Raw genomic sequence first — 23,224 nt, forward strand, 5'->3', positions numbered from 1 at the left:
TCTCAAAACCCTGGTCCTTTTCGCAATAATACAAATTGAAAAAAAAAAAAAATGCGGTATCAGTGCTCTTAGTGGTGACTTTTATCTCAAGGACATAGGGTAGCAAATAACTTCCAGTGTAATGTAAGATCACTTAGGCTTGTGTAAGGGGATGTTGAGTGGGATTTTTCTCATGAAAGGAGGTTGAAACTCAGCTAAGGCTCAAATCTGAAGACTAACGGTCCTATGTCCTGTGCCCATGTTTCCTCAGCTCACTTTTACATCAGTCATGGCTCCAGCAATCGGCTGTTCTAGGTCGCTCTTGCTGTCCACTCTGGGCTCCCTGAGTACTGGAATGTGCCATTTACACAGGTACCATGGGGTAGTCATTGACTAATGGAGCACAGGTGCTGGTGGATAGAAGCTCCCTCCTCAGTCCCTTCACAAGACGGTTCTGCAGTGTATCTTACACGGTTCTTCTGAAGATTCCGGCAAAAATAAGCCTGCTGCCCACAATGGTGACCAGCTTCAATGCAGATACTTGGTATTAGCTGCCTCCTTCTGTTTCAATTCCCCGTCCCTGGGACCAAACCTCAAAACAGCTTGTCAATGAGCTCATGTCTCAGGCTGATTTCTGGAAGGAACCTGGCTAGGACACTGAAACGGGAGACTGGCCCTGGACACTAGACACACAGAATGAGATTCTGGAACTGGGTCGCTCATTGGAAAAATGGTGGTAAGGTCTGTAGTTATTGATCGGTATGGATGGAATGAAGCAATGGCTCCTACAGGGGTTGTGGCACATGAAAAACATGGGGGGGTGGTTAACATTAACTGCCAAGGTTGTAGAGTTGGCTGGCTTCTGTTAATTGCTTTAAAAGCTTTGAAAAAGCAGCTGGTAACTTTCATAATGTTCTCAGAAGCATTATGGCAGGAAGGGCCAAGTGGGAGCCCCTGAAATTCTATCCCCTACACTGAAGTCAAGATAATAAATAAAAGCAGTGTTGCATACCAAGGGAAAACACAGAGATAGTCATCAAAATTACAGCAGGCAGTAGTGAGTCTCCACTTCATTTCCATTCAATTAATCTGCAGGACTCCCACAATGAGATGGACTGTGGCAGCTAACAGTGGACTACTGTAAATTTCAGTGGTAGGTCTAATCTCAGTTGTTGGGCAAGACGTAGATCCTTTATTGGAACAGGTCAAGACATCCTCTAGCATTTGGTATACAGCTCTTGATATGGCCTGTGTGTTCTTTTCAATTCCCATTAGTGAAGAAGATCAAAAGTAGTTAGCTTATATTGTGCGAAGGAGAGCAGTTTCTATTTCATATCCTGAGCCTGTTAACTTTTCTCCTCTGTCAGAGTCCTAAGGGGCCTTGTGATCCGCAAAACATCATGTTAGTCCAGTAAACTGATGACATCAGTCAAACAGGACTTGGTGAGCAGGAAATGGCAAGTATTCTGGACACCCCAGGAAGTCAAATGCATGACATGAAAATTCTGGGGCTGCCACATTAGAAAAGTTTTAATAGGTCCAATGGCCTGTGGCCTGTGGCTTTCTGAGATCTCTCCTCCAAGCTAAAGAACAAGTTGTACCTGCATTCCCTAGCACTAGGAAGGGGCACAGCACTAGGTAAGACTTTACCTGTATTTGAAAATTCTGCTCTGACCCATTAATGGAGTCATCTGAAATGCAGTTTTGAGTGGAATCCAGAGCAGAAGAAGTCTCTGTAGCAGGTCTAGGCTGTGATACAAGCCGGTCCTGCTGCTCAGAACACGTGACCCAGCATATCTGCTAAAGCTTGAGAGCTCTATGGCAGACAAAGAGGCCATGTGATGTCTCTGGCAAAGCTAGGAAAAGAAGTGCAATGCTATGGTTCTGAAGCTAGGCTAGGCTTTCCATGGTAGGAAACAGCCTGCTTTGTGAACAGCAGCTCCTGGAGTGCTATAGCAGCCCTAGTGAAGACTGAGGATCTGTCCACGGGACATCATGAGACTAATGCAATCAGAGGTGTCCAAAATGAACCACAGTCAAGCCTACCAAGTTACAGGTTTGGCAACCTATTATATGGTGGAAATGGCCTATTTGGAATTAAGCCTAAACAAGACCAAAGGGCACAAGTAAATTACATAAGTAGGTGTCCCCAGCTATCCCAGTACCCTGATGGCTAGCCCTTCAATTCTTCATTCGGTGGTGGTTCTTGGTAACCAACTGATAGAGGAGAAAAACTTGCCCTAGTTTCTGGGTAGATTGTTAGGAGCACTACTGCGGACCCCCCTACTGTACTACAGTGCCATTTAGGGGTCATCCTGAAGGACACTGGTACAAGGAAACACTTCCAGCAGGCAGAGCTGCAGGCAGTCATCCAATTTCTATGGAGGGAGCAAGGGCATGAAGTACAGATATATACAGGTTCCCGAGAGGTGGCGAATAGCTTGGCTAATTGCTCAGGGGCTTGGAAGGAAAGAGATTAAAAAAAAAAAAAAAAAAAAAGGCTGAGAGAAATTTTGGAAAAGAGGCATATAAATGGACCTATGGATTGTGCACAACGTGGGAGGATCTTTGTCTCCTGTTATCAAGAGTACAAAGGTACTAGGTGCCTTGTAGGCACCAGGTAAAAACAGTGATTTATCCTATGCATATTGACAATTCTCTCTCCTAGACCATCACAGCACTCTGGAAGAGGCCCACAAAGACTGGCCGAAGCACAGGTATCAAGGGTATGTACAGATTCTCCAGCAGGGGCCCTCTTTTACCGAGATTGACCTAACCTCTGCCCCTAAAGAATGCCCCACCTGCCAGCAGTTGGGAAATGATGCTGAAATCTGGCCATACAGTTGTTTCCTGGGCAGAGCTGGTGGCTAGTTGATTACATCAGACCCTACTTGTACAGTATGCAGGGATTCACCCCTGCTGCAACAGCCATCTCCGCTGGACACTGAATGTCTTTCTGTATCTTTGGGCCCTGCTGGCACCATCACCGAAGGGCTTGCACAGTACCTGCACTACTTGCATGAGATCCTATACACAACACTGCCTCAGACTTCAGGACGCATTCTGTAGCAAAGGAGTTACAACAATGGAAAGAGAATCACTTGATCCACTGGTTCTCCCATATTCCCTGTTTCCAGAAGCAGACAGCATAACAGAGCGATGGCATTGTTTATTGAAGATTCAGGTACTGCAGCAGCTCAGGGTTAAAATTCTGCAGTGTTGGAACACTGTCCTTCAGAACATAATACATGTGAAACCGCCTATATATGGTCCTGTGTCCTCAAGAGCCATCAAACTAGGAATCAAGGGGTGGAAGAATTGGTCCTTCACATCAGCACTCCCAGATGTGGTGTTTCCCAGGCACAACCTGGCTCTCTGTAGCCACCAAGACTCAAAAAATGTAAACACACTAGGGGCTCAGACAAAGGACAAAGGTGGGGCAAGCAAGCCAGACCCACTGAAGTGCTGGCCAAGGGTGAAGGAAATGTCTTCCAGTGGTGGTGGAGGAAGATGTTCATCGGTTATGCTCTGTGTAGCAGCAGACACTGTGCCTTGCTCTATTAGAACTCGCAGAGATGGCAGCTGGCCACGATCTAGAGGCCCCTGTGACAGATGGGATTTAAAGGAGTATATGAGCACATCTCTGCAGTACAGAGTGTACAGTGTCAACCAGCATTTGCAGCCTCCTTCTCATATTCTATACCCCTACCCCTTCATTAGTTGCACTACAGATCACTCTTTCTGCTCTAGGGCCTCTTGAATGTACCCTACAGGGAATCTGGACCAATGGAGGACGGGGCCAGGAGAGGAAATGCTGCTCCTCTGCCTGTGAGGATGCTCTCTCCGACTCCCCAGGGGCCCAGCTGCCAAGTCAACAACTTGCCTTGGAGCCTACTTTTCCTCCTTTTCCCAGCTCCTTATTTCCCCTGATAAAATATCTACAGACAAGCCTTGCCTCCTCAGCCTCTACATTCTGGAGGAAACCCAGACTAAGACACCCATATTTCTCCCCCCACCCCTGTCTTTAAAGATTTTATTTATTTGAGTGAGTGAGAGAGAGAACACGAGTGGGGGGGGAGGGGCAGAAGGAGAGGGAGAGGTATACTTTCCACTAGCAGGGAGCCCAATGCAGGGCTCAATCCCAGGACCCCAAAATCATGACCTGAGCTGAAGTCAGATGCCTGACTGACTGAGCCATGCAGGCGCCCCAAGACACCCATATTTCTAATTTGAGAAGGCATAAGCAAGTGGCACTAGCCACTGGCTCAGGGTGAGTAAAACCTGTTATGGGTGGTGCAGGAGTAGGAGAATGTGTTTCAATTATGGCTTCCCTGCAGGATTCATGCCTTACAGCCTGATCAGGGAATGAACAATTCATGCCCACAACAGCATCTCACTTCATCAGAAAAGGACTGAGAAAGAAAGCTGTTGGTACGGTCCTGCAGTTTCCCTGGAAAGAGACTATTCTCTCCTCTCTCCAAGCTATCCTTCCCTTGTGGACTTTCAAGAGGACAGAGGGCCAACATGGCACTGACCCCACATGAGTTTCTGGTTCCTCTATTACAAAGAATAGAGGTGAGATTGAGGACATGGTCTTGCTGGGATGGTTGCATCCAGGTGGCCAAAGAACAGCATGAACTGGAAGGTGCATGGTATCCTACTGGCAAGACAGCATCCAGAAGTTGTGGCTAATCTAGCGATGGACCACCGATACCTCAGGGAACTTCACAGGAATGGATCCCTCATTAGCAGGATTTGATGGAGCCATTATTCCTTCTCACTGATCCCAAAGAGGATGAGATAGAACAGAAGTTACAAACCAAAATGAAAAGGATTGCTAATCTCATCCAGTCAGGTGAAGAGACATGACCCTGTTTCTCCCTTCTCCCTTGGAGGAGTCTGGGTCTCAAAAAGATGGGAAGAAGATGCATGCAATAAACAGAATACATATCTCCTCTACAGATTTCTAGGGTTGCAGAGAGATATAACCTGCAGAGAGAGAGAGAGAATGCCTCCACTAGAATGTAAGCTTCATGAGTGCAAAGACTATGTTTTGTTCTCCGAGTGTCTAGCACACAGAAGGAGCTCAATAATATAATAGATGAATGAATGAAGACTGAATATGCTGAGGAAAATAAAAAGCTGTGAATAAAATCTGAGATTAAAATTTTATCATTAAATACAGAAAACAGAGGCTTACAACTGGTTAAGTCCAAAAGTCTGCAACTTCTGAACAATCTTTACTGGCCCTAGCATAATTTAATTTATGGTTATACAGACTGAACAGAAGGATATGTTAAAAGAAATAGAAGTCATATTCTCAGAAAGGTAACAGAGGAAAATACATTAATGAAAATAAAGATTCTTATGGAAAAACAAAACAAAAAATTAGAGATCTTAGAAGTAAAAAAATTGTCAAAATTTTATTTATTGACAATACAGAAATGTAAAATAGATACTAATGAGGAATTAGCAAGCTAGGAAATGGAGGAATTCTCCCAAAGAACAGCATACAATATTAAAGAGATGGAAATAATTTAAAAAAGAGATAATAAACATATAAAATAATTCCAGATTTTCCAAAATCTTCCCAAGTTCTAGAAGCAACAACTAGAGAGTAAGAGGATAAAAATAATCTAAAACTGAGAAAATTTCACAAGGCATTTTTGAAATAAATATAATTCTTTATAGTTAGAGGGTCTAAAAAATGCCAAACCGGATGAATAAAAAATTTAAGGAAAACTCTCAAACTATGAAAATATTAAATAAACGATCGCATCTAAAAACAAAACAAAAACAAGAGACTAAAAAAATTCCAAACACTGCAATATACATAATAAATCAGAGGCTATGAGCCATACAACATAAGGAACTTAAATTATTTTTCCCTTTTCCCCCATTTAAAAAATTGTGATGAAATATATATAAAATTTACCATTTTAATCGTTTTCAAAAAAATTTTATTTACCTGAGAGAGAGAGTGGGCAGAAGGGAGTATGAGTGGAGGGAGGGGCAAAGGGAGGACAGCAGAGTCCCTCCTGAGCACCGAGCTGGACACGGGGCTCTAGTCCAGGACCTTGGGATCACGACCCGAGCCGAAGGTGTTTAACTCACTGAGCTATTCAGGCACCCCCAATTTTAATCATTTTTAAGGGTATCGTGCAGGAACGGGGGCTCAGAAGCATTAAGTGCATTCACTCACATCATTGTGCAATCACCACCACCATGATTTGCTTCTGTCCTCTTTCTTCCCAAACAGAAACCCTGTACACATTAAACTGTAACTCCCCATTTCCCCCCTCCCCAACCCCTGGTAACCACTATTCTATGTCCTATCTCTATGAATTTGACTATTCTAGGTACTTCATATAAGCAAACTTATACAATATTTGTCCTTTTGTGTCTGGCTTATTTTGTTTAGCATAATGTTTTCAGGGTTCATCCATGCTGTAGCATGTATCAGAATTCAATTCCTCTTTAAAACTGAATATTTTATTATATGTATATATTACATCTTGTTTATCCATAAGGGAGTTTATTTCTGTTCCTAGTTTGTTGGTTTTTTTTTTTTAATTAATCATGAAAGGGTGCTGGATTTTGTCTAATACTTTTTCTGTATCAATTGAAATGATCCTTAATTCTGTTAATGTGGACTTTAAAAACTACATTAATTGGTTTTCATTTGTTGAAGCATCCTCGCATGCCAGGAATCAATCTCACTTGGTCTTAGTGTATAATCCTAATAATATGCTGAATCCACTTCGCTGGTATCTTCTTGAAGAATACTTACAAGGGATATTGGTCTATAGTTTTCTTGTAGTATCTTTGGCTTTGGTATCAGGGTATTGCTGGCTTCATAGAGGGAGTTAAGAACTGTTCCCTCCTCTTCAATGTTTTCCAAGAATTTGAGAAGGACTGGCATTAATTCTCCTTTAAATGTTTGGTAGAATTCACCAATGAAGCCATCTGGTCCGTGGCTTTTCTTTCCTGGGAGGTGTTTTGATTACTCATTCAATCTCTTTAACAGTTATAGATCTATTCAGATGATTTCTGTGATTCAGTCTTGGTAGGTTTCTAGAAATCTATTCTCTTCATCTAGGTTATACAATCTGTTAGTGTATAATTGTTCACAGTTCTCTCTTATCATCCTTTTTATTTCTGTAAATTGGTAGCAATGTCTCCACTTTCATTTCTGACTTCAGTAATCTGAGTCTTCTCTTATTTTTTTAGTCAATTTACCTCAAGATTCATTGGTTTTATCTTTTCATTGATTTTTCTCCATTATTCTATTCCCTTTTTAATTAAAACCCACACAAATCTTTACTATTTCCTTCCTTCTGCTAGCTTGAATGTAACTTATTTGTCTTTTTGTAGTGACTTAAAGCATGACATTAGGTTGCTGATTTGAATTTTTTTTTTTTTTTTTTTAGAGAGCGAGCAAGTGAGCACGTAAGTAGGAGTTTGGGGGAGAGGGAGAGAGAATCTTAAACAGGCTCCATACCCAGCAGAGTCTGATGCAGGGCTTGATTTCACAACCCTGAAATCATGACCTGAGCTGAAATCTAGAGTTGGATGCTTAACTGAGCCACCCAGGTGCTCCAAGATCTTTCTCCTTTTTAATGTAAGAGTTTATAGCTATAAATTTCCCTCTTAGTTTTTTGCTTCATCCCACTAGTTTGGTATATTAGGTTTTCATTTTCATTTGTCTCAAAGCACTTCCCAATTTTCTTTGTAATGTCTTCTTTGACCCACTGGTTATTCAACACTGTGTTATTTAATTTCTACAGAATTATGAATTTTTCAGTTTTCCTTCTGTTCTTTCTAGTTTTATTCCATTGTGACTACAAAAATACTTTATATAATTTCAATCTTTTCAAACTGATTAAGGCTTTATATGTTCTATTCTGAAGAATGTTCTATGCGCACTTGAGAAAAATGTATATTCTGCTCTTATTGGATAGTTTCCTGTAGATGTCTGTTAGGTCCAACTGGTTTATGGTGGTGTTCAAGTCCCCTATTTCCTTATTAATTTTCTGTCTGGTTGTCTATCACAATTGGCAAAAATTTAAAAGATTACAAAAATTCAGGGTTGAGAAGGATGTAAAGACACGTTATCATAAACTGATGGAGAAGTATAAATTTGTAAAACTACTGGAAGGCAAGTGAACCACATTATCAAAACTGAAACTTGCAACCCAGCATTTCCATTTCTAGCTATCTGCATTAGAGGTTCCTTTGTACAGAAGGAGAAAACACAATGCAGCATTATTTTTAATGTGAAAAAATGGAAAATATATTAAAGGGCCATTCTTCAAGGACTGGTTAAGTAGATCATGGTACTTTACACTATGGAATATGATACGGCAATCTAAAAAGAATGAGGTAGCCTTATATGGTATTGATAAGAGATAAAGAGAAAAAAAGCAAGCTGAAGCACATGTACAGTATGATCATATACAGGTCACCATTACACACATTGTGTGGAATTATGTAAATAAACAGAAGGGAATCTGGAACACATCAAATAATAACTAGTTACTTCAGAGGATGAAGGCGATACAAGGAAACTTAAAAAAAAAGTTTAATTTTGAACAAAGACAATGTATTCTTGTATTACTTTTATAATTAAAAAGCAGACACAAGCATTTACATGCACAGAGCAGCGTAGGAATGATTCACAGTGATCTGGGAATGATTAACCTTAACGATAAACAGCTCTGGATACTTCAGTAGCTTCTCAGAGCATTATCAGGAGTAACTGTTTTATGTTTAACTTTTATTTTTTTGGCTAAGAAGAACCATTTTCTTATATCTATCCTCTGTTCCTCTTCACTTTCATCACCTGTACCAGCAGGTGGCTTTATTTTTTTGACCTATGTCACAGAGAAACAATGACTTATTCTATTATCTTACAGGGCACCAGCAGAGATCATAGGTTACATCAAAATTCAAGATGGGGGCAGTAATTCATAAGGTAAGCAGCTAGGGTGCCTAGGTGGCACAGTAGGTTAAACCTCTGGCTCTTGGTTTCTGCTCAAGTCATGATCTCAAGGTTGTGAGATAGATCCCAGAGTCAAGCTCCTCCCCGAGTCAAGCTCCCTACTCAGTGCAGAGTCTGCTTAAATAGCTCTCCCTCTGCCCCTCTGCCTTGCGCTCTCTCTATCAAATAAATAAACCTTTAAAAAAGCACTAAGTTAAGTAAGTCACTAGCTTTAGCATGCCATCTAGCTTCAAATTATTCAAATCTATGCCTCAGAAAAATTACCAATATCCTGTCATGGTCTAAGAGGTGTGCTTGCCAAAAGTGAGATTTTATGAATCCAGGAACTAACAAAAGTTTATTGTAATCCTAAATAATCACAAATGTTTTAAAAATCATTTATAAGGAATAACATACATAACTCATTATTGTGTTTAATCTAAAATTTACATAGTACACCAATACTCAGTATAACACTTCAATATACTACTTAACTTATAAGAAAATGAAATCCCCAAATCTGAACATTCTGAAAAAGAAAAAGCCACATATATACACACACAAACACACATTTCTTTTGAAGTGTTCTGGTTTGTGTTTTGAGTACTAACAGAGTTAAAGAAGTCTGGTCATAAAAATATGACTCAGTCTTACTCATCTCAGTATTATTTTACATGAACAAAGTAAAAAGTCACTTTGGACTCTACTATCAGAAGAAAAGAGCAAGGTTATGGTTGCTAACAAACAGAGATGAGAAACACCTTTGGGAGACAAATGTCATGTTCCTTTTAAGATGAGTAATTTTATACATAATATAGTAGTAAGGCAACCTGATAAAAGATAGTGCTAAAATTTTACTTGGAGACAAATTTGATAAAAAGCAACCACAACTTCACAATAAAGGAGCCAATGATTCCCCTACATGACAAATCCTTAACATCAGTATTAAATTCTTAATGTAAGATATCCAAAATCAAAATATATAATGCAATGCTCATGTTATATGTTTACCTAAGTCCAAAGTCTTACTTGAATCATATGACCCATTATTACTTTATCTGTTTATTCATTAAATATTTACTGAGCACCTATTATGTGTCAGGCCAGGTGGCTAGAGGATTGGACCACAGAGGTAAATAAAGCAATGGCTCCTAACAAGAGCCTCAAAAGACCATACAAACTGATTATATTTAGCATATTACATAATAACTGTTATATTTAGATGAAAGGCCATACAAAACACAGGGCTGGGAGAGTTGGCAGAGTATCCATTTCAGGGTATGTTTTTGGGGAGAGGGACAACTTTAAGAATGTCACATTCTAACTTAATGGTTAAGTTCTGGCTATACCTAAGTATTGCCGGGACAACTTGAAACAATAAAAACAAAACTCAGATGTTCCCAGGTCCCAAAGGCACCTATCCTCTTTCCCCCATCTCCTCACATTCATGTAGTCTGGGATAGGGCTTAGCAGCACATTTCCTCCCTTAAAAACTCTCCAGGTAACTCTGACTTATAGCCAGAGTTGAATAATTATTTTCAAGACATAAATATAGCTTAATGCTACTGTTATCACAACTTCACTGCTGACTTCTTTTTTCCTCATGAAATCCTAAACTGTTCCTGCTATTCAATTTTCCCTACCTAGAGGGATTATGGGAGGGGTAACCAGGCTAGGTTGGTAGGGGTGGGATTCAGGGAGGGGGTAAGACTCTGGAAAGGGTTCCTGGATATAATGAGCGGGAATAGGTAGGAAATCTCCAGGCAATTAAACCAAGTGAGGATGTATAAGGGAAAGGAAACAGGGATATGACTGAGAGCGAGATTTTGGAGAGATGGAGTGGGAGCTCATCATAATGGGGATTATATGTTAAGTAACATTTGGGTCTTATCTTTAAAGCAATGAATAGCTACTGAAAGAATTTAAGCAAGACCAAGGAGGAGGGACTGGGTGTGGGTCAGTCGGTTGAACATCTGGACTCTTGACTTGGCTCAGGTCATGATCTCAGGGTCATGAGATCGAGTCCATATTGGGCTCCACCCAGGGCACGGAGTCTGCTTGAGATTCTCTTTCCCTCCCTCTACCCCTCCCCCACTTGCACGGACAGGCACATGCCCCCACCTCTTAAAAAAAAGATCAAAGAAAATCAATATGGCATCATAAAGAGGCTACAGTCAGGGAGGCCAGTTACAAGGCTGTAACTTGTAAGCAACTGAATAAAGGGATGTGAAAATCAGACTGTGATCTGGCTTAAAGATTCAGATTAGGGAAGGGAGTCGTCAGTTACACAAGCTGAATCTGGTGAGTGAATGAAGGGGCTCTCCAAAGGAAGATCATTAAGAAGAAAAAACTGATGAAGATGAAACCTTAGGAACGCTCTTTTCATCTCCACAGTCATCACTCCCCTTCCAGGCTCCAGACACTCCACCAGGTCCTCACTAACCAGTACTTTCTACAGAGAAGGAAGGACTATAACTGCGGAAAATCCGTTCAAGAATCCAGAATATCCTTTCTGTTGATTTTCATAGGTCAATAAACTCTTCAGCCAATCATTTCCAGCCTTCAAACTGAGTGACCAATTAACCCCCTGTACTACTTCATTTCTTAGTTCTTCCTCATATATTTGACTCTTTCTAAAGAATTTATCGTTCCTGACACATACATAACTTATTTTAATTCTTGCCATTTGTAGACGCCCCTTCTCTATCTGGGGTTGGTTTTCCCAGTTCATGTTCACTTCCCTAAAAACTCAACTCCAAATCAAAACCTCCCCAAATCTTCTATTTCTCCCTCCTGTTCCTCTTCCTAACACTATCATACTTGTGTAACTATGCAGGTATGTTTTTGTCAGAGGGTCTCATTTCTGGCTTGGACATAGTCTTATCTCTAAGGTTAAGAATAGGACCTGAATCATTGTGGGTGCCCCACAAAATGTTTGTGGAATTAAAAAAAAAAAAAAGGAGTAAAAGAATTTAGACTTAGTGAAGTTTTGAGTAAACAAAGATGATACTCAGTAAATTATTATTTCAAATTCATTCTTATCATAGTTGTACATAATTCCTTAGGTCTGGAAGAAATGGAGACTATATCATGACATACAGGTAGGTCTGGTTAATGTAACCTTTTTTTTTTTTTTTTAAAGATTTTATTTATTTGACAGAGAAAGACACAGAGAGAGGGAACACAAGCAGGGGAAGTGGGAGAGGGAGAAGCAGACCTCCTGCTGAGCAGGGAGCCCAATGTGGGCCTTGAACCCAGCACCCTGGGATCATGACCTGAGCTGAATGCAGACACTTAATGACTGAGCCACCCAGGTGCCCTGTAACCAAACTTTTATAAAGATTTTTTTCTTGAGTATAACTCCACAGCTTGAAGAACATAGCAATAGTATATGCAAATGTATAACCACTGCCCCGAACCTGACAAATTTTGAAGGACAATAAAAAGTTTATCTTTGGCTTGTTGATAAGTATTAGTATCAGTGCATAATATACAATCTATGCTAAAAATTATAGCAATTCAAATAAGTCCAGTAAATTCAATGTCAATAAAATCTGCTAAAATTATATTGGTTTCAGAAGAAAGCTAAATTTGCTTTTCACCATTGAGAATAAAATGCAGGAGTCATAATTCTGAGACTAAGGTGATGGCAGTGACATAGTTTTTACAATTTTTTCCAAATCCTTCCATGAAAACACACAGAACAAGGACAGCAAAACCAAAACCCCAAGGTCAATATGTCTAGCACTATGTGACAAGGTACACATCCCTATGAACCCCAAAATACAAGTTAATGTGGATAAATTACCAACAACTCTAAGACTTATATAGCATCAGAAGAGAAAGGAGAAAAATAAAATATCTGCCACATCTGACTAGAGAAGAATCAGGAAACTACGGACAGCTACATGCTGCAGCTGCAGAGTAAGGTGTGTCATTGTGACCATGGCTATTAAAACCGGGAAGGGTTTTATCTACTAAAGGGTAACAGTAAGGGGTTCATGGCTGGAACACATGAGTTTAGGACTTTCAAAGCTCCCTTCTAAGACAAAGCCCTACACTGTGGTGTAAATTCTGGGAACAGATTCAAGTCAAGTGGAATAGACGTGACAGACATCCAGCAAAAGAGAAAGGTCCGATAAAAGTTGAGGAGGAAAACAGGTCCTGGAGAACTCAAAGTGTGTCTACTTTTATTATTTGTTTAAGACAAGAGAAGAGGAAGTTTAAAGTTATAAAGCTAGAAAAGCTTTCCTGACTCACGCCCCCTTTCTGAAGCCACTTTCATGTGGTAATGACCAATAGAAAAGAATCACAGTTAAATCCCATATGAAGTTTTCATAAGGAAAAAGCTATAAGGGAAAAGGTAATATCCCTACAAAAAATAAAAGCATGGTAGAAAAACATGCTCACAAAAAACCTACAATATTCCAAGACTAGCTTATAAAAGAGCATAAATCAAAATTAGAAAGGTGGCAAAATTAAGGAAGGAATTAGCAATAAAACACAATATCCAAAACTTGAAGTCAGCAGTGAAGGATGCCTGCATGTTCTCTCCGTGGATGACCTCATCTTCTAGGGCCACGCCTCCTGTCTGATTCACCATTTGTTACTGACCAGGTTTTGTGACTCTGTAAGGGCAGATGTTAACTGTAGAAAACTGAGAGCAGCGTAAATACATTTTGTAGGTAGAGATGGAGATGAGGGTATTAATTTGTTTTGCATCTATTTAGCAATCTTATTCCAAATTGAGTAGAACAGAGCAATAGAAGCAAAGACAAGAAAAAAACTCAGATAAAGAAGGGGTGCAAAAAAGAAAGCTCTCCGAAAGCACGAGGCTGTATTGTTATAAACCACCTTGTGAAGACAACAGAAGAGGGAGCCCTGGAGCCATGAAGGTGAAGACAAGGCTACAACGGCTCACTCCTCCATCTTATCTTTAAGACCGGAAAATTTACTGCACTTAAAAAATGAGCAACAGAAAATAATCTTGAATCCCCTTTAAAACTATTATAAGAATACAGAAAATGTGAAGTAGAATAATGTCTCTGAGCATAAAATAAATTAGGAAATTACAGAAGCCATGAAAGAACATAAAACAGAAATTAGGTGGGTAGAGAAAGGAAGATTTGCAATGAGGTGAGAGAACTAAAAAAAGAACTAAAAATATAAGAATTATTTTAGAATAAGAAAAAATGCCTACTGAATTAGGATAAAAAAGAATACAAAAGGGAAGACAAGCTTGAAGACAAGCCTGGGTGGCTCATCTGACTCTTGATCTCAGCTCAGGTTGTGATCTCGGGGTCATGAGTTTAAGCCCCGCACTGGGCTCCACGCTGGGCATGGAGCCTTCTAAAAAAAAAGATAAAGAGAAAATATTTTGAGAGAAAATGATAAATATAAAAGATTAAAAAATCCAAACTAAGTAAAAATCAGGAAGGGGACAGAAAACAATGGAATAGAAAAAAATGACAAAAACTATGAGAACAAGTCATCTGAATTTATTAAAGTCTAGAGCAGGGGTTGGCAAACTCTCTATAAAAGGCCAAATAGTAAATATTTCAGTCTCTGTAGGTCAGATGGTCCTTGTCACTGCTACTTAACCTCTGCCACTGGAGTGTTTTTAAAAGCAACCATTAACAATATATGTAAGTCACTGAGCAGGTCAGACATGGGTTGATAGCTAACTGACCCTTCGCTAGAAAAGGAGTTTCAGAAAACCAAAAATCTAGAACTGGTGCTCAGCATACAATATACACTTATCTGCAGAACCAAAGCCTAAAAATGGGTACCAGGGTACACAGCACAACCTGTGATGATTTTGTAGATACAGTAAAACTACATTCAAGAAATGGAAAATGGTGAATGTATATGAAAAGTAAAATAAGCACTTAATACTTTAAATGTATTAATTTAGAATAAAGGGATTATTACTTTAGTTTATTAACAGGGGAGAAGGAGAGGAGGGAGAAGAGGTGTCAGTTGATTATAATAATGCTCATAGGAATGAACCAATTGACAATAGCTAAAAAGGGGAAGCTGAAGGCAAAAATATCCAAGAGAACAAAAACACGAACCTTCCTAAATATGGAAAGACATGCCAAAGCAAAACACACAAGCAAAACAAATAAGGAAAGAATAAAATAGAGCATATAATAAAGACAGCATTCTACTGTTTAGCCAAGAGAGTGGGATATACAAATATACATGCAATTGCTTCTATTTTTAAAAAGTGAAAGAATAAACCATAAAATTTAAAAAACAAAAAAAGGGATTTTTTATGGAAGAAAGAAGTAGGGTAGAAGATCCAGGAATAGAAACAAGAATCCCGTAGACCTGACTTTGAAATTCCATACAGTTTTGTTACACGATTTTAAGAAAAATTAAGTTTAAAAAGTAGTTCTTAAAAATTGAAAATAAAAAGGAACAAGTAAATTGTTGCCATAATTACACACAGAAAAGTACTAGTTCAGGGGCACCTGGGTGGTGCAGTTAGTTAAGCATCCAACTCTTGGTTTTGGCTCAGGTTCTGACCTCAGGGTCCTGGGACTGAGCCCCATGTTGGGCTCCACACTCATCGGGGAGTCTGCTTGAGGATTCTCTCTCTTTCTCTCTTCTTCTGTCCCTCCCCACTCACACTCTCTCTCTCTTAAAAAAAAAAAAAAGAATAGTTCAATAATTTAACATAGTAAGCTGTACATACTGTAACTAATATGCAAAAAACAAAAATCCTGAAAAATAAAACATACAATGTTTTCAATAATTGTCTCATTTATATTAATATAGTAGCAGTAACAATCTGCAGTAATGCAGACTGTTGTCTTTGAACTGTGAGTAAATCAAGTGAATAGTTATGTCAGTGTCCCAAGACCTAGATTTTTGGTGTGGCTGGAGAGATCTAGACAGGAAGATTAATGCAACTGAGTAAAAAACACTGTAGCCTCAAATCTGAAATATCAGTACAAACTCAAAATTTATTATATCTGAAAAAGTGATATACATTTCCTAGATTTGTCCATTAAAAAGGCACAGAAACAAGAATCAATACAGCAGCAAGGACTGTTCATAATGCTCAGGTTTAAGCCTCTACCATTTCCTAAGGAAAGCAGGGTTTTTAGAAATAGGGCTGTTTCCAGGTATGGAGCAGAAACATCAACAAAATATACAAGTGGGCCTGGAAGAACTTGTCATCCTGGAAGAAAGGGAGGCCATTTAGCTTCTAGATATAAAGTGAGGCTCATGTTAAAGGATACAGGAAATCGATACATTGCATTCCTTACATTTACATCATGTTAAATGTCGATTATATAATGAAACGGGGGAAATAAGGACACTGGCACCATTCTGCCGCCAAAGATAGGGGAATCTGAGCACTGTAAGCATAATAATGGAAGTGGATTAAAACACTACAAATGTGCTAATATTCATATGTTCATAATCACATTAAAAAGAAACAAAATCACTAATTACTTTTAGAGAATTTTAATGAATAAAACACATCACTTGAAAACTGATAAAAGGAATCATGCACTTGTTCTACTTTAAGTATCTTGTAGTAACCAGATGGTTGGTGAGGAAAGTTTTTTTTTTTTTTTTTTTTTTTTAAGATTTTATTTATTTATTTGAGAGAGAGCATGCATGAGCGGGGTGGGGGGGGGTGGTGGAGAGAGGCAGAGAGAGAAGCAGGCTCCCGACTGAGCAGGGAGCCTAACATGGAGCTCGACGTGGGACTCCATCCCAGCACCCTGGGATCATAACCCAAGCCAAAGGCAGATGCGTAACCAACTGAGCCAGCCACTCGGACACGGCAAGGGGAGTTTTCTTTTTACAGAAGTAATCTAGTTAATAAAAATGTCTGATAAAGGCACAATGTTACCACTTTGCAACCCTCAATGATAAAAGAATTCTAGGCAATGAGAATTAATTTTGCCCAAAGCAATCTCTAGATCTACCAGTTTATCCGGAATAAAGGGAAGAGAGAGGAACAGAAGAAACGACACCAGAGAGATGCGATCGTGACTATGCGGGATGTGAAGGGCTCTACACATGCCTACTTCTTCAACGACAAAAAACTCTTAAAGAAAAAGAAAAAAAGAAAAGCTAGAGAGAGAACCTACAAATTAAAAGACAGTGAAGGGAGATAATCACAATGTATGGACCTCATATAAATTCCAATTCAAACAGACAAAACGAACAAAACCAAAACAAAAAAGGTGTAAGACAAATCAAGGAAGTGTGAACACTCAATCTCATGATACAGATAACATGATACAACATAAAGGATTTTCTTCAAAATAATCTAGGGCAGAGGCGGCAAACAGAGAGATAAAATGACAATAACTTGATCACATGATGGGAACTGGTGAAGTTGGGATAAACAAAAGGAGGATTATTTTTCAGTAGATTTGACCATGGATTTTATTGTGGCAAACTATAAATACTGTCTACTTCTGTATGTGATCTGATTTGAAGCATACCTAAAAATACTCAGGGCTGTAATTTCATTTTTTTTCTTTCTTTGAATACAGGATTTTTAAATGTAACTAAAACTGTTTTGCAAAAAGCCTTAACACTTAAAACAGAGCTCTCCCATAAACATATTACATATGTACACATGCCACCCTCTCCCCTGCAAATCTGGCTTGCTGGATTTGGTAAAATGTTGATGGGCAAACCTATAAAAATTGCCATCATTAGACATGATGTCAAACATTTTTAAAATCTCACTTAAAAAATGTATAACCTTTATGTAACAATCTTTAAAAAGGTTCCTTAAAACCAAGATGGTTCTGTAAAATTTGCCAGTTGACAAAAATGGGCTAAGTAATTCCACAGATACCAAGTTTTGGGACTTAAATATAATTTTACATAAAGGATACATAATCATTTTTTAAGTGTGCATTGGATTTTGGTTTGTCACAGGTCACACATTGGAAACACAGACACTTCTGACCTACAGACGAGCTGTTTGGTTTGCATGGTCCAACATATAAAGATTGGGAGCTTTCACATAAAAACCCAGATTTTGACAGTCCTACAAGCAGCTGTGAGCTAGAGCACAGGAGCAGCTGCCTCTTGCAGGAGGGTAGGTTTCTTCTCTCCGCCGCGGTCCCTCGCTTCCTTCCTCCTGGCATACACGGTAGGCCGGGCCTCTTCAGACATTTGAGTGTGAGATCACTAGTTAAAGCCTAACACTGTTCTTAGGGAGGCTTTTACCTCATTCTTAACAAAGTACAACAGAAAAAAGACATCTGTAAGAGTCCATATTATTTAGTTTTGAACTTAAAATTTTTTAAAAATTAGCATTCATCATCCTTATAGCACAAAAATAAAATATTATCTGCATATTTTTAAATGCTTTTCTTTGACAAGAAGAAAGGCTTACCTTTAAATCAAGGCTGTTAAGGCTTATGACATCATCATCTTTCGCTCTCCGCTTTCTTTTCTATATGAAAAAAAAGATTTCATTCTTATATAGAAGGAATGCATGTTACTTCATTAAACAGAGACTCCATAAAACCAGAAAAATCACTTACAAAAGTGAAGCTCTATTCATAATTATTTTTGAAAAAAAATTATTTTTGAGGGATGATCACAAATTATCTCTAGCATATTTACTGTTTAAATCGTCCCCCTGGCCTGAATCCTCTCATGCTGCCAAGTTTCACCCTATCAGAAAACTTTATGTAAAGTTTTTTCAGAAGAGAAATCTTAGTAAGTCAAGGGCTAACTGTATTTATTAGAGAAAAAGTAAAATATGTTTTAAACATACAGGTGACGAGTTTTTTAAAAATCATATTATTTATCCTATGGAGGGGGGAGGGTCTTCACTAGAAAAAAAATACCCTTTTCTCATGGCCCAAAGAAAATTAAGACTTGTTGCCAGAAGCAGGATTTATCTACTGGAAGACAACATACTCCGAGTCACCATTCATCACTCTCACTCAGCCCTTCTGGTGCCTGTAGTGGTGAAAATGTATACCATCTCATCTCTGTCCTTCATCACTATTGAAGAAGAATTCTTAAGTAACACATCACCCACTCACAACTCAAAATAACTTTTCAGATTACCTGGGACATAGTCTAGCTCTTGTGAACTCTCAAAACTGACCAGCTAGGATTCCCTTCCAGGACCTAACTGGTGGTAGTGGAATCAGAATGGAGCAGGACAGGGACACTGGAGAAAAGGAAAGACAGAGTCCAGATGGAAGTGGGGAATTGATGGAGCCTGGAAATCGCAGAAACAAGGAACCATAAAAAGAGAGGGGGCTCTGTTAAGTTAGAAAAGTTATCTGAACCAGGCCTCTTTGTAAAATTCAGAAAAACTAAATTCACATTAAAATGAACAGAAAATTCTCCAAGTCAAATCCTACACAAATGACTCGAAGAAAAAAGGGAAAGGGGAAGAATAATATCCCTATAGGGAATGAAAGTACTTTGGAATGAAATGCTCAAAGAAGCAGAGCAAAACTAGGACATACTATTCCAAAGTTAGCTAAAGGCATTAGGAAAATGATAGAAGACTTGAAAGAAAAATATAAATCAGGATTGGAAAAAACTAAAAATGAGGTGACAAGAAATCCTTATTGATCTTAAGGTCATATCCAGAAGATCTAGAAAAATAAGTAATATGATCCTAATTCTGAAAAAAACAAAGCAAAGATCCTGCATTTATGTGTATCTTATTTGTGAGTCTCTGTGTGTGTGTGTGTGTGTAAATAATTATATGAGCAAAACAGAGGAACAGGTATGGTACTGCTGACACAGGTTAGAGTGGAGGCTGGGATGGAAGGACTGACAGGGGAGGAGAGAGGGAAGGAGGAAACTGCCAAACAAAAAGAAGTGTACTGAGGGGAAAGCTCATTCATGATTATACTTACACATTTATATAAAATTCTGTACATGTGTTTGCATATGTAGAAAGACATTTAACAGATTTGAAAATATTCTACTATATTTTCTTTTAAACATTCTGAAGTTTTGCTTTTCCTATATATTCAGTCCATCCAGAATTCATTTGTTTGTATATAGTATGAGACGGCAGAGCTAGCCGTGCCCACCGCTAAGACCACTGTTGCAGGCACCATTCCTTCTAATGTCTACAATGCGTTAAGGTCTCATACATATGTCAGTTTCTGGGTTCTCAATCTTATGGCACTGGTCTGTTTACCTAGACTTTCATCCACACTGTGATTCCATAATCACTGTACCTGTGGAGTAAGCCTTAACAGCTAATAAGGTAAAGTCATAATGTTCCCTGACTTGCACAATACTTCTGCGCTCTGGGCTTTCTACTTTCTTTCTGAATTATAGAATGAGATCTCTCTCTCTCTCTTTTTTTAAAGATTTTATTTATTTATTTGAGAGAGAGACAGTGAGAGAGAGCATGAGCGAGGAGGTCAGAGGGAGAAGCAGACTCCCCATGGAGCTGGGAGCCCAATGCGGGACTCGATCCCGGGATTCCGGGATCATGACCTGAGCCGAAGGCAGTCGTCCAACCAACTGAGCCACCCAGGCATCCCTAGAATGAGATCTCTTACACTCTAGTGGGATTTCTATCAGAACTACACTGAATTTATAAATTAATATAGGAAGTACTAACATTTTTAGGTTATTGAGTCTTTCCTTGTACGCCTATCTTTCCATTTAATTTGGTGTCTATGTTCTTTATTAATGCTTTCCAATTTTCCCAACAAAAATCTCACAGATTTTTTCAGATTTTTTTTTCTTTTCACAGATTTATTCATAGTTTTAAAAATTGTTTTTACTTCAGTAGAAGCATCTTTACAAATTACATTTGTTTATTACCAGTGTATATACACATTTTATTGAATCCCTTTTATAAATTTTATAGCCAGTAATTTTGTTTGAACTTTTAGTTCTAATAGCTGCTATCAATATTCACTGGGATAGTCCATGTAGATAGTCATAATGTCCCTAAGCGATGAAATGCTATTGTCTCTTTCTTTCTAATTTGAATACCACCTGTTCTCCTGTCTCACTATGTTGGCTAGAAGCACCAGTAAAATTCTGGATAGACATGGTGACAGCAGGCTTTTTTCCAAAATTTTAAGGAAATGTTACTAACATATTATCATTACAAAACATGTTGTTTGTGGCAGATCTCAGGCTAAGAAAGTTCTGTACTATTCCCAGTTTGCCAAGAATTTTATCATGACTGGGCAATGATTTTATTTTTATCCATTTTCATTTTCCATCTATTTTTTTTGGTTCATTCTACTGTTCCTTCTTTAATTACTTGAGTCAAATGCTTACTTTTTGTCCTCTTTTTTCTCAACCTAGGTATGTGAAAGTTTATTAATCTCTTAGTACTCCTTAATCACATTCCGAATGTTTTAACCATGAGCTATTTCTTTTATCATGGGAGAACTCTACAAATATGTTTTCCCCAAGAGGGATGTACCATCCCAGAGGACATGCAAGATATCTTCCCTGGAGTGCAGGAGGAAAATGTTAGAACTTCAATATCTATGTATTTATTAATCCTTAAAAATAAGGTTTACTAATATTTAATATACAGATGATGAACTCATCATCATCCACATTATAAGGTTAGACAAAAGTGATCCAACAGTTCCCAGAAATTGACCTCACACTGTGAAAATGTCATGGCTATTTGAAATACGGACTTACATCCACTATCATGAACTTCACCTGAGGTTGAGTACTGTGCTTTGACTTATTAGCTAATAAAGCTGGTCCATACATAAAAATCCTAACTAAACATAGCAGGGTACGTGTTCAAAATATTTTTGCTGATAGGTTTGCAAAATTAAGTTTGGAGACACTTCTGTTTGAGTTTAGGCTTGTCAACTATGAAAGGAAAAAAATCAAGATGAAAAAAAGTCTCAAGGAGAATAGAGTATTGTATTAAAATCAGGAGACTCTTGGTATGAATCCTTAATTGACCAATTAATATAAGTAACTGGTAAGAGCAAAAAAATCTCAAACAGAAGTCCCCAACAAAGATATAAATTAAATACAAAAGAACAGAATGCAAATTAAATATGCATTGCTGAACCCATCAGTACACGATCCGGTAAAACTTGGCAAACTAGAAACAGAATGATTTTTGCTATTTCCTCCAAATAAGAAAATGTAAGAATCATGCTCTATTTGTACATACATTATTTACGAGTATTATGAGCTAATGAGTTTTTAATTACAAAAAGAACCAATTGTCTGGTTAGATGCCTCTGTAAAAGTCTCATTCTAAAAATAATGAGAGTAGGATACTAGGATGATTAATAACAGAAAATAATTCATTCATCATATATATCATCTGCAATCATTTTTATATTTTTCAACCAAGAAACAAGCTGTTAAGAGTATGTACATAAAAACAGCTTCATATTTCATAATATATTCTCTTAATTTTAAAACTGTAGGAATAAAAGGATTACATAAGGTTAAAAATAAATAGAGGGACGCCTGGGTGGCTCAGTTGGTTAAGCAGCTGCCTTCGGCTCAGGTCATGATCCCAACGTCCTGGGATCGAGTCCCACATCGGGCTCCTTGCTCGGCGGGGAGCCTGCTTTTCTCTCTGCCTCTGCCTGCCATTCTGTCTGCCTGTGCTCGCTCTCTCCCCCTCTCTCTCTGATAAATAAATAAAATCTTAAAAAAAAAAAAAAGATCTGCTATTTTTCAAAATATTTTATATTTAATTGAAATAAAATTTGTTTTTAACTTGTTAGCAGAAGAAAAAAGAAATTAGGCTGCCAAAGATGGCGACAGAAACTCTGTATCTCAAGATATTCAAGAAGTACAGACAACTGAGTTGTACACCAAGACTGAAAGACAACCTAGGAATTAGTTCTCTCAATGTCTTGACATAAAATACCCAGGTACTCACCAAGGTGAAGTCCCAGTGAGGGCCAGGTGTTAAAAATGTGAAGGAGTTACCTCTCCGAAGGGAATGTCTGTTAAAAGAAAATTCAAGCAAAAAGTTAACCGAGAGCAACTTTAGTAAAACAAAGCTCTAGACAGAAAAAAAGCTATCTTTCTCATAGGTTCAAAACTATTTAAAGTAACTTTATTAGTCATTCAATTGTAGAAATATAAAGAAGGGATGCAAAAAAAAAAAAAAAAATCAGGATTTATCCCCTGGTTATTTTTAGAATCTTTACAAAAGTGAAAGGGCCTTTATAAAATTAGTGGACATATTAAAAATAATTCACCAAACCAAGCAGGGTTATTTTAGGAACATATACATGGTTCAATAGTAAGAAATCTATTTTTTATATAGTA

At 38.2% G+C, this 23,224-nt stretch overlaps 1 protein-coding gene across 1 annotated transcript in view; it reads right to left on the reverse strand.

Moving 5' to 3' along the window:
- Positions 1 to 23,224, reverse strand: part of NET1 (neuroepithelial cell transforming 1) — a 59,283-nt gene that overhangs the window by 17,729 nt on the left and 18,330 nt on the right. Inside the window, exons 2-3 of the mRNA XM_082742326.1 lie at positions 22,830 to 22,896; positions 18,342 to 18,401 (exon numbers count right to left, since the gene is read on the reverse strand). Of these exons, the coding sequence (XP_082598452.1) occupies positions 18,342 to 18,401; positions 22,830 to 22,896 (127 nt within the window). The remainder of the gene's footprint in view (positions 1 to 18,341; positions 18,402 to 22,829; positions 22,897 to 23,224) is intronic.

Source organism: Mustela nivalis (genome assembly GCF_964662115.1).
Source record: "Mustela nivalis genome assembly, chromosome: 7".
Classification (NCBI taxonomy): Eukaryota; Metazoa; Chordata; class Mammalia; order Carnivora; family Mustelidae; genus Mustela; species Mustela nivalis.